Source organism: Harpia harpyja, chromosome 11 (assembly GCF_026419915.1).
Source record: "Harpia harpyja isolate bHarHar1 chromosome 11, bHarHar1 primary haplotype, whole genome shotgun sequence".
In the NCBI taxonomy this organism is placed as follows: Eukaryota; Metazoa; Chordata; class Aves; order Accipitriformes; family Accipitridae; genus Harpia; species Harpia harpyja.
The window spans coordinates 44044725-44056730 of record NC_068950.1 but is presented as its reverse complement, the minus strand read 5'-3'; the positions used below and the strand labels follow the sequence as shown (position 1 = coordinate 44056730).

At 39.4% G+C, this 12006-nt stretch overlaps 1 protein-coding gene across 1 annotated transcript in view; it reads right to left on the bottom strand.

Moving 5' to 3' along the window:
* The window catches only part of PDE4B (phosphodiesterase 4B), a 221099-nt gene that overhangs the window by 181329 nt on the left and 27764 nt on the right, over nt 1–12006 (bottom strand). The window contains exon 3 of the mRNA XM_052800444.1: nt 10989–11224. Within this exon, the coding sequence (XP_052656404.1) occupies nt 10989–11224 (236 nt within the window). The remainder of the gene's footprint in view (nt 1–10988; nt 11225–12006) is intronic.

Here is a 12006-nt window from a genome sequence, read left to right as displayed (position 1 = left end):
TAGACTCCATGGCTTACTCCTCTACTGCTTGACAGCAGTGTAAGACATGAGGGGCCATATGACGGCGTGCAGGCCACGTGGCATGGCCAAATTGGTATGCTGGCACCGGGATTCACGCTCTCTCTTGCACTGTTTTCCAGAGCTTCAGCGATAGTTCAGGCATCGCTGAAAAACCATGTAGGCACATGCCATGCACAGTGCTGGTCACCATGCTGCGGGGGCACGACTCTGTCTGCTGCCAGCAAGCAGGCATGGAAAGAAAGCTGGGAGGGACTGGAAAAGACAGATCATTTTGATGCACGTAACATTTACTTTTGTTCTGTTGTGAGTTTTAGAGGTACACTCACCTTCACAGCAAAATTTAAAACAACTTCTTTGCTTGCACAACAGCACAGAACAGACCACCACCAGAACCATCATGGGTAATACTGAACAAAAATTTATCTAATGCCATGGATCAGCTGAGAACCAGAAGGTAGTTCTCCAGGTAACAAAGCAAACTGGGTTTGATCTTTCCTTTCAGATGAAGTTATCATTAGTCAGAAGTTTAAAGATAAAAGAAAGTTGTGTCAAAGTCTTGTCTGGTTCAGCTTTTATATCAACTGTATTTCCATAATCTCCATTTATTTTATATTCTTGGGAAGATGAAGTTTGAACATAATATTTCAGAAGCTTCATTGTCTTTTGCTAATTAACAGTGACTCATTTCTTTCCATTCTAGATACATTTCAAGCTGTCTTATTTCATTCTGGATCAAGGTATATAATTATAATTGAATCATTAAAAGCTGTTTTTATGTGCCTACAGCTACCTCTGTTCTGAATGACTAGTATTTCCAGGCAAATCTTGCAGCACCAAACTTCAGGATCATCTTCAATAAAATTACTGGGCTTACCTTGCAATTCATACAAAAAGGGGATGCTATCATTTTGAGCATGTAAGCAGACTAAAATCCAACAAATCAAATAGATGCAAACTAAGAAAAAGATTATATTGCAATAACAAAATATAAATTATGTACAAAAAGACATTTATAAAACAATGACATTTTTCATTCAAAAGCTATGATTAATCCAATATTATGTTTCGTCTTAAAATTCCTCTATACCAACTACACCACACATAAATCAGTTATTCTATTTAGGCCTAGAACACATAAAAATAAAAAAACATTCCAACTGAGAAGAAGATCCAAGAGCTTCAAAAACTGACAGCAACAGACAATGTCTAAATATAGGCAGTCAAAACACTTATCTGTGTATTTTTAGCTGAGAAAGTAACTTCAGTGATAACTCAGAGATAGCACAAATTATCTCTGCAGCAGTTTCTTTTTTAGATAGGTTTGCATTTGTACTGACTATGTATAAAACAAGCAAGCAGTGACCCCTATATATTTGGGTTGCCCACCATTTTTCCTATTATGAAGGATTCTTGCGATTTTTTATGAACAGATCTCCAGGATTTGTTGTGTAATGTCAGATGGGGACGGGGGTCCACCAGCACCCCCCCCCCCAACCCAGCCTTCTCGTAGCAGAGCCAGGGGAGCTGGCTAACTGTGAGTGCTGAGACAGCATCATGGTTTAAGTTTGTTTCTTTGACTGATCCCTCTACATAGTTCCTGGTCAGGAAGAACCACCATTCCTTCAAACAGGTCTATGAGAATGGGATATTCTCTGGTGGGAACATCTTACTAAGGGAGAAAGTAGCAAAATTTTAGAGAAGGCATTTCTCTAAATTAGCTCACTATCTAAATTTCTTCCTCCATGTCTTTGTGAGGTGTTAAAATGAAGCTGGAGCGGGGGGGCCAACAATGACAACAAATTCAAGGAATTTCCTCTTCCCATACTAGACAAGCAGTCCCTGCCTCCTACCTTGGTGAGCTGAAACAGATTTAAGCCTTAGTGAACTTCTTTATGTAATTTTTATGATCTACCTGTGGGCAACATAAGAACTATCTCACAACAGAACATTTTCAGCTTTTCAGAGCCTATCTTGAGGGCACGCCAAGCTCCTAACAATTACAGTGTTCAGCATCAGAAATGAACGTACCAGATAATATTTCTACCTACTGAAGAACAAACAAAATCACTGAGCAGACAAAATCGTTTAGGACTGTTTCCAGATCTAATACTCTTCAATACTCTCTACATCTTTCATATTGTTAGGAAACTTAGGACAAATCATAATTAAGTCTGATTTTCAAAACTAAGCTATCACATACATTTTCCAGAAACAGTAATTAAAAACTATTTTCCCCATAGAATATATAAGATGTTATGACGAATACAGTTGACCTCCTTTCTCAAGATAAGTAAATGCCCCACAGAATGCGGTACAGGCTTTTGAAATACAGGAAGCATGTTCAGTCAGAATAATTGATCCTGCTTTATTACAACAAAAACTGATGCAATTTAATAAACGTTTTGGACCAGATGACATCCAGCAGTCCCTTCCAACTTCAACCATTCTGTGATTTAAATATAGGTATAAAAATCAAAAACGTGTTTTTAAGGGGTTTTTTTTTCCTCCTAGGTTCTTAGTTTTCACATCATACGGGAAACCAGTTCATCTATTTTTTTTCTATTCCAAGCTTGCAGCATATTTCTTCAGTTCTTATCTAGTTGAATTTGAAATGATATAAGAAATAAGACTTCAACCTATTTCACAGGGTATTATCCCACTGTCTGCAACAATGTTTAAGAAAACAAAACAAAAAAGTCCCACGCTTCTCCAAAACAGCATTACTCCCTCTGAACTTCTGGTTTTCCTTCCACTGTTCCTACTTAAGCTTCCTATTACCCTAAATATTTCCTTTCATTCCATGGGATTTACAGATTTCAAATATGTAAAGGAGTGACTGGGCATATTACCTTCTGCTTAGTTTACTAGCCTGACTACAGTTTTATTATCCTTTTTAATCCTTCGTGCAAATCACCATCCTCCTTTATCATTCTAACTTTCCATATCTATCCCTCAATTAATTACCACCAGCCTAGCAGCTTCACAGTGGCTACGAGCTGGCCCTAGCTGAAGTCAGCATTTCTGCTGACGGTTTGGTCTCAGACTCAGTGGCCTAAAATTATACTGATTTTTGTTTTGTTTTGTTTTTAATGTTGCATCTAATTTGCTTGCCCACGATCACCATCTGGAGAACAACGTGCAGTACTACAAGCATAGATTTGACATTACATACACGCGCCAGCCCTCGCCACACACGCATACTTCAGAATGCAGTAATGCAACCACACACCCTTCTTTGCACACCCCAACTTCAGGAAGATTTTTCAGATGGACGTGGAAAACAGGATCAACCCCTTAATATTTTCTTTTTAGATTCTGACCACCAACCTGCACAATAAAATTCTTTCAGAAGCAAGCAAGCAAGCTATAGACCTGGTCACTGACAAATGACTAGCAATAATATAGCAAGCTCACAAACACACAAAACACTACAGTTTGCTGATTAATTATGAATGCTGTAAAAAATAATCTTAAAAAGCAAAGACAGACTCATGGTTACTTTTTTTAGTAAGCGGCAAGAATGTGATTCAAATAGCAACCAACTCTGTTAGCAGACAACTTCCTTCAAACCTAGTGAGCTCTCATTTTGGTCCCGCAGAAGAGTGAGGTAGCTTTTGCATTGGACAATTAGCAACACACATATTTCAATACAGCATTTAATACCAGTCTAAATGTTTAACAGAATCTCTGTGCCCTGAAAAAGTGCACTCCTTACTATATTTAATATTAACCATATCAACTCTTAATAGAATTCTTAAGGCCTTTATTTCCTTACACTTCGGGACTCATCATAGAACTTATTTTTGTTTCAACACAGAAACTTGATGCAAAACTGTCAAAATGACTCCATGGACCTGAGTCAAATGTGTCGAAATGGTGTAAACCAGAAGCTAGCTGTCAAACCTAACCCAGGAGCTGCTAAGTATCAAAAAATAGGGTAAGAGAAGTATTTGGGATGCTCTAAGTGTAGCTACAAATATATTCTTCATACCCTCATTCTTCCCTCTTGCCTGGATTTATTATCACAAAGCTTTAGTTATAAAATATGGACCAGGATTGTGGAAAACATTTTAACAGCTTTTATGAAAATACAGTCAAAATTTGTGCAAAAGAAACTTAAAAGACTTCTATATTCAGATTGCCACTTGAAGATCTATATCCTGTATACCTCTTCCCTTGCATGATTCATGAAAGCTATTTTATATGTGTACTGCCTTGCTATTTTCACACAAAATATTATTACATTGCACCTGGCTTGGAATTATTGCTTTGGAGTCAGCCTGCCCATTTTTTCTTTGCTGGTTACAGATCTTGTCAGCTCAGCACCGGTCTCAAGAAAACACAGTTCTAATAAAGAAAATGGGGAAAAAAAAACCACCACAAAGAAAACAAAAAAAACCCAACCTCAGAAGCAGATTTATTTTTTAGGTTCCCATGTATCTTAAGTTAAAATATTTTTATAAGTCATGGCTCAGTCTCTCACGGTTCTTACTTTTGTATTACCACTGGAAGTTAAATTTAAGGTGATTTCTGAAAAAAATGTGGCAGAATGTTGCGGACACATATTTAGCTAACGGTCGCAAAAGTATTCCAGACGCCTTCAGAAGGCCTTGAACAGAATAAACAAGAAGACAAAAAAAGAAAGATGCCAATTAGAAGAACACAGGTGCACATTCCAAGATAAAGGGAACTTGGCACGAAGAACCTCAATTCGGCAGTTTATCTTAACCAATTAGGCTGAGACAAGTTTCGCATGTTTTAGTTAGTATAACCAATTGTGTCCTATGTTTAGGCGCGTGTACAGAGTTAGTATAACCAATTGTGTCCTATGTTTATGCACGTGGACAGAGATAGTATAACCAATTATATTTTAGCTTTTGGTGCATGGACAGCTGATGTTTAGCTTGACAAGGTATATAAGCACGCTATTTGGGCAATAAAGGGAGAACAACTTTAACCGTATCGGTGTCCGGTTGTTACTCGGCTCACGTCTCCAGATGGTTCCCTGCTACAGCAGAACTACTACTTACAGAAGGAATAGGTTTATTTTCCTCTACCCCTCCCAAATAATATGTTCTGTATTTGAATTCTGTTAATTTTTACTTCAAACCACAGTTACTGCAATCCCAGGAACAGCAAAATTTCCACAATCAGTGCATTCTTAGGACATAGTCTGTAGTACAGTGCTGATGTTGCAGGTTGAATTTTGTACCATTTCAGTGATGATACCACCAATTTTCACCTAACCAATAAGGAACAATATTTTTAAAAGAAAGCAAAGTACTGAAGCTGTTGTAATATAATCTGACTATATTCTCCATTGATAGGTAGGGTTTTGCAAAGAGCTTGGTAACATACAGAGCTGTGCAAGATGCACGGGTAGTAGTGGGAAGCATTGTGTTTCACAGATGTGGCATTTCCTAAATTGCTCCAGGAAGAACCACAGATATATTATTATACATAAACTCTCTTCCAGGTTCTCAGTTTAGAAATCTCATTTGATAACAGAAATATTTGCCATTTGGCATTCTGCTCAATACAGAGCACAAACAGTGAAATGCTTTGGAGCAATGGAGATCAGAGTAAGCCTAAATAAACCATCCAGAAGAAAACAAAACAGTATTCCAACACAAGAACAATAAGAAGATAAATAATGAGCATATAGCGGAGATTCTGTGCTAACAGGAAATGGAAGAACTGGAAGAATGGCTCAGCAGAATGCACACCCCAAGTACACACAGCGAGAGTTTCCCCATGGATTTAATCAAGTTAACAGGAGAAAACAGAAATATCCCCAACAGAGGCAGAGCTTTTGCACCTTACAGTTCAGAGCAATCCTCTGGGATCAGGTTCTGATCTATCCCTGCCTCTCCAGAAACTTCGTTATTGTTTTTCTGGTTAAGATGATAAATTTCTACAAAGACTACAATGGCTTGCACAAATAGGAAACAAAACCCCAGACTGAAGTGACTTCTTTGTTTAGTATGAAATGCCCATGGAAAGCCTCACTTCCACCCTACCTGCCCTAGTAAAAGAGACAGTGTCCCTTATAGAAGTTTTGTATGTGTTTCTGAATATACACTAAATATTACAGTGTAATGAGGCACCTGTACATCAGCATGAAAAGTCAACTGTCATCACAAAATTGCTAGGAAGCTCTTTAACAATCTTACAGTCATTACATAAAAGATGATAGCTACTATGCACACTAGACAAATGAAATAAAGGCATTATTTCTAGAAATCATGTTTCGTGTCATAATAATGAGGTGTTTCACATCTGCCTTTGGGGTTTCATATGGACAGAAATAGATTATGGAAAGCTTGGGTAAACCTACACGCTTCTGAATGAGTCCTATTGATCTCTTGTAGAATGCATCTCCCAGCTACAACTCTATGGACCCTCAGGAAAAACACACCATACCAAGTGAATGTTAAACAATTTATATTGGACACATAAGAGTTATGATGATTTACCTTACAGAAAACCTAAATCTGGACCTTACATTACTTATGCATTTTAGTTGTGTGGACCCCAAATGATGATTTAAATCTCAGTAAAGAGTTTCCTTTTGCATGATTCACTAACTCCACTGCCTTAACAGTACCAATGAACTTGATCTTGTACCAGCTGTAGCAAGACTGTCTACCTTTGGGAACATAAACAAAGGTCAGGAAACCTCTGCATCCTGAAGTTAAACCCAGGGAATAAATCTACCGAACAATTTCCATAGCCCAGGGACAGGGGCCTAAAGCAACGCAACCTGAATATTCAGTGCTGCATTAATGGGGTAGATTTGCGGACTAACAAAGATACACGCCACACTTCCAAGGAACAGCACACCACCATTAGCTTCCACTGAAACACTAGGAAACACAAGACAACTGGCAGAAGACAAATCAAGAGAGATTCTGACCAGACATACGGAGACTTTTTTCTGAGTTGAGGACAGTCATGCAGCAGAATGGGTTGCCCAAAGAGGATGTGAAGTCTCCATCCTTGCAGGTTTTCAAGGTCAGACTAGATAAAGCCCCCTGAACAACCTGGTCTGACCTCACAGCTGACCTCACTTTGAGCAAAGGTTCCTTCCCGCCTGAATTATCCTATAAGCCTATGGAACTAAGAGTAGAATACTCTTTTCACAAGGAACATCCTCTTTCCCGTTCCAGTCTGAGATTTACAATGTTTAATGACATTAGGCTCCCTACATGTAAAGGCTTTTTTCCCTGCCCCGATAGCTTAAAACATGTTAATTTTCTGCCTGTGGCCTCAGCATTTTTATTAAAGCTCCAAGGAAAAAGACCCATAAAGAGAGGTGAAAAAAACCACCAGATTTATAAATGGTCTTACTGGTCAGGCCAGTAGTACAACTAGCCCATGATCTTGTCTCCCACAAGATATTAAAAGCACAGAACAGAAAGGAACAGGAAGCAAACATGTATGATACTTCCCCTCAGATATTTTCCCACTCCTAAACAACTTGCAGCTTAGAAGCTGAACAAGGGATGGAGTTCATGTATTCAGAAGGAAACCACAACAGATTACTCCTCCAAGGATCTCTTAAGCTTTCCCTGGAGCCTGTTCAAACTCCAAGAACCTACAGTATCCTACGGCACAAAGTTCCACAGCATAACTATGAACCGCATGAAGAACCACCTCCTTGCACTTGCTTCATGCCTGCCATACCAATTTATTTGATGCCCCCTTTTTCTCATACTGGAAGGGACAATAAGCAATAGATCAACAACCTCTTCTCTTCATACTATTTGAAAGATATCAGTCCTATCCCTTTGCTCAGCTGTGTCTTTTCCATGCTGAAGAGTTTGAACCTCCTTGGTCAATCCCAGTGCAAAAGCTGTTCCTTATGTTTGAATCATCTTAGAGGCCTTTAACTCTTTTTAGTTCTATTATACCCTTTTTTGAGAGGAAGGACCAGGACTGTACACTATATTCAACATTTGACCAAGTAATGGGTTCCTACCATGGCATCCTGATGTTCTATATTTTATCCACTACTCTTTTCCTTCAAATCTTTAACAATTAATTTGATTTTTTGACCATTAATAAGCACTGAACTTGCAATTCTATTGGACACAAATACAGGCTGGGCGAGGAGAGGATTTAGAGCAGCCCTGAGGAGAAGGACTTGGGGGTGTTGGTTGACAAGAAGCTCCACACGACCCGGCAATGTGCACTTGTAGCCCAGAAGGCCAGCCGTATCCTGGGCTGCATCAAAAGAACCGTGACCAGCAGCAGGTCAAGGGAGGTGATTCTTCCCCTCCGCTCCGCTCTGGTGAGACCCCACCTGCAGTACTGCGCTCAGCTCTAGGGACCCCAACACCAGAAGGACATGGACCTGATCGAGCAAGTCCAGAGGAGGGCCACGAAGATGATCAGAGGGCTGGAGCACCTCTCCTATGAAGACAGGCTGAGAGAGTTGGGCTTGTTCAGCCTGGAGAAGAGAAGGCTCTGAGGCGACCTCAGAGCAGCCTGCCAGCACCTAAAGGGGTCCTACAAGAAAGCTGGAGAGGGACTTTTTACAAGGGCATGTAGTGATAGGACAAGGGGTATCGGCTTTAAACTGAAAGAGGGTAGCTTTAGATTACATGTAAGGAAGAAATTCTTCACTGTGATGGTGGTGAGGCACTGGAACAGGTTTCCCAGAGAGGCTGTGGATGCCCCATGCCTGGAAGTGTTCAAGGCCAGGTTGGATGGGGCTTTGAGCAACCTGGTCTAGAGGAAGGTGTCCCTGCCCATGGCAGGGGGGGTTGGAACGAGATGACCTTTAACGTCCCTTCCAACCCAAACCATTCTATGATTCTATCCTATACCCAGGATCTTGCTCCTGCATAGTAATATCGTTGTGCAGCTACAAATCTTTCTTGCTCAGATATATCACTTTGTATTTAGCTACACTGAAATTTTCCTATCACTTTATTGCCCACTCACTGAGTCTCTTAATGCCTATATCATTTCAAAGTTGTTTCAACAGAATGGCACATACTGGGCTTACACAAATATAACCTGCATCTGGGGTATATTTCATGCAGAACTGAATCACAATATAGAAGCCCAAACAGCTTGGGGACCAGATCCCGCTTGCACTGCTCCTACACAAAAAAATCTGGATCATGACTGTGCTCCCTGAGAGCGTGGTCAGGCCTCGAGTCACTAGAAATTGCGTAGGTAAGGAACTGCCTGGCATGGGGTAGAGAACACTGCTAAACTAGTCAAAAGCCCTCGATGACTAGAACTTAAACAGAAAATGGGAAAGATTAGACCCATTTCCTGCCCAGCTGTAAGAGCAGTCAATTTAACTGGTGCCCAAGTCAGAAAGGTGAGGGGGTGCAAAGATGCCTGCGTAAGCACGTGTTGGAACAGCACTCTGCATCACGGTCGCATTAACCAGCGACACCAAACTCGCTATACGGCTATAAACAGATATGATAGATTCAAGCAAAACAGACAAGTCGGAAGCTATCTGCTCACTTACAAGAGATTAACAGCAGTAAAGAAATAGCAGTAACCTGAGTACCACTTACAAGTGTTTTCTCTTTGACTGGCATACCCTTCAAGAAAAATACATGTTGTGCGACACAATACACGTATTGATTCTGCTGTAATGGAAGAGAGGAGCAGCAATGCCCCCTTGTGTTACAAGGGAAACTAATGATAAATCCATTGCAATTCCTTGCATTTTCCTAAATCGTGTATGAAGGTGTAGTCAAAGAGCAGAACTAAGTCATTCTTAAAAGCACATCTTATGAGTAGGCACTCAATTGTCTGGCAGTCAAGATAATAAATTGCTGAAGATACACAACAGGCAACATTCATAAAATGCTCATAAAGGTAAACCAACCCTTTTATTGTCAAAATTCACAATCCATCTGAAATTAGATAACTCATTTTGTTAAATTTATCCACAGCAATTAAATGCAAAAATTGAACAAAAGCTCCTGCAAATTCTTCCTGGATTTCTGTATCTCATCTATTCAAGTGCATAGTTTAAAAAAACTATTTTCAGTAGCAAAACTGTTTTTAAAGGACTCTAACAAATGAATTTAGGATGTCCTCTCTAATTGTTCAAATGCAAACTGAAATGCCAGCTTTGAAGAGTGCTGAGCTTAACAGAAGCTAAAACCAGATTCAGACTTGGAAATAATGATGTGAACATGTCTTGCAGCCAGCAAATGAAATTGAGAGTGGAGTATTTAAAAAACGAGAATCAAAAGCACATTTGAAATCTGAAGTTTAAAGTACAGGTTTTAAGGTTACATTGCAATGACATTTCAAGATTCATATGGCAAGCTGGATATCTAACCTTATTTTGCCATTAAAATCTACCATTGCAATTCCAACACATGAACACTCTGGGCTTTGTCTTCCTCTCCTCCCTCTAGATGAATTTCCTTGTTTGGCACTTAACATTCAGCTTCTGTTTTGGAACTCACCTCTTAGCAATCCCCTTTTAATCAGCTCCCTTATAGCTTCTTTGGGACTTTTCTTGAGCTTAACATCAGATTCAAATGCTTTTCCAAGCCTTTCTGCTAACACTTGGACAGGAAACAGCCAGAGAACTAAACGCTTTTTCCTCAATCTGCTGTAGAAGAGTCTACCATCATCCTGAACTCTTCTGTGGGTGGAAAGCTAGTAACACAAATCCTCTGGCCAAGATCAGAATTTACAACAAAATTTTCACGAAGATGCACAAAAAAAGTGAACAGAAGAGGTTTTAACAGAAGTAGAATTTCAAAAAAAGACAATTACTTTGTAAATTTATATCCATGATACACCAACTGATAGACATCAACAATACTGATTAATACATACAAGATGATTATCTAGTGCCTTTCAAAAAAAAAAAAAAAAAAGAAAAGAAAAAAACCACAACCCCAAACCAGAAAACAAAACAAAACAAACTAAAAACCCCAACTGTGTAAGATTCATAACAAAGGGAAATAACCTACCAGTCTTGGTAAGTGGTGATTGCAATACTTGGAGGTGTCAACAAAGGCAGAGTTGTTGGTCTACAGACAATGTCTCTGTCCGGTGTCCTTGCTTTTTCTGTTTGTCTTTGGGATAGTGGTGGTAACTGCAAATTACCAGAACAACATCTTCTTCCTCTCCAGAGGTCTATGCCCAAAGCATGGCTGGAAGTACTATAGGACTTACTCAGCCCACACTCCAGGTAATCCAGAGCATTCTGCAAAGACAGAAAAGCCACTGCAAACGAAGTTCTGCAAACAAACATTTTCCTACATGAGGATAAAACACATTCAATTTTTGTTCTACAGCCTATAGCTACTCACAAAAGATAACTGTATGATGAAATCTCAGCAGAGTCTGGCTGCGCTGCACTGTTATTTTATCAAGTTATGAATGAACTTGAAAATTCACTCATAACTTGTCGACGCTAAATTCAACAGCTAATTCTAATCTAATTGAACACTTCAATAATCCAGGTCACCTTGGTGATATGTTAAACTTTTGATATTTTAAACTTTTGATATTTTAAACTTTTTCAGAGAACATTCTACTCAACATCCATCTAAAGTATCATTTCTCTGCACAGCACAACCACATTGGTTTGCCACTTTTTTTTTGAGGAATCACCAGTCAGAGAAAGGTGCCAAGAATACTGGACTTAGGCACATCCTGAATCATCCAAAAGCTATTCAGTGAGAGGAACTCCTGGCTAGGCTACCCTACCCTATGTCTGGCATTACTAGTAGAAGTAGTCTCAAAAAAAGGTTTTGATCAGTTCAAGCAGTTTTTCCTCTTCTAGTTTCTAGCAATTTTTACTTAAAAACATCACCATGATTGCAGAACTGGCTGTCAAGTCTTCTGAAACCCAAGCCAGAAGTTCTCTCACAGCGGAACAGCACTGCCAGAGGATTGTCAGTTTTGGTCTTACTCAGAGAATTTAGCTAGTCAAATATAGTTGCCCAATATCAATGAGAATACTTCTGTATTGCGTGTGATGAG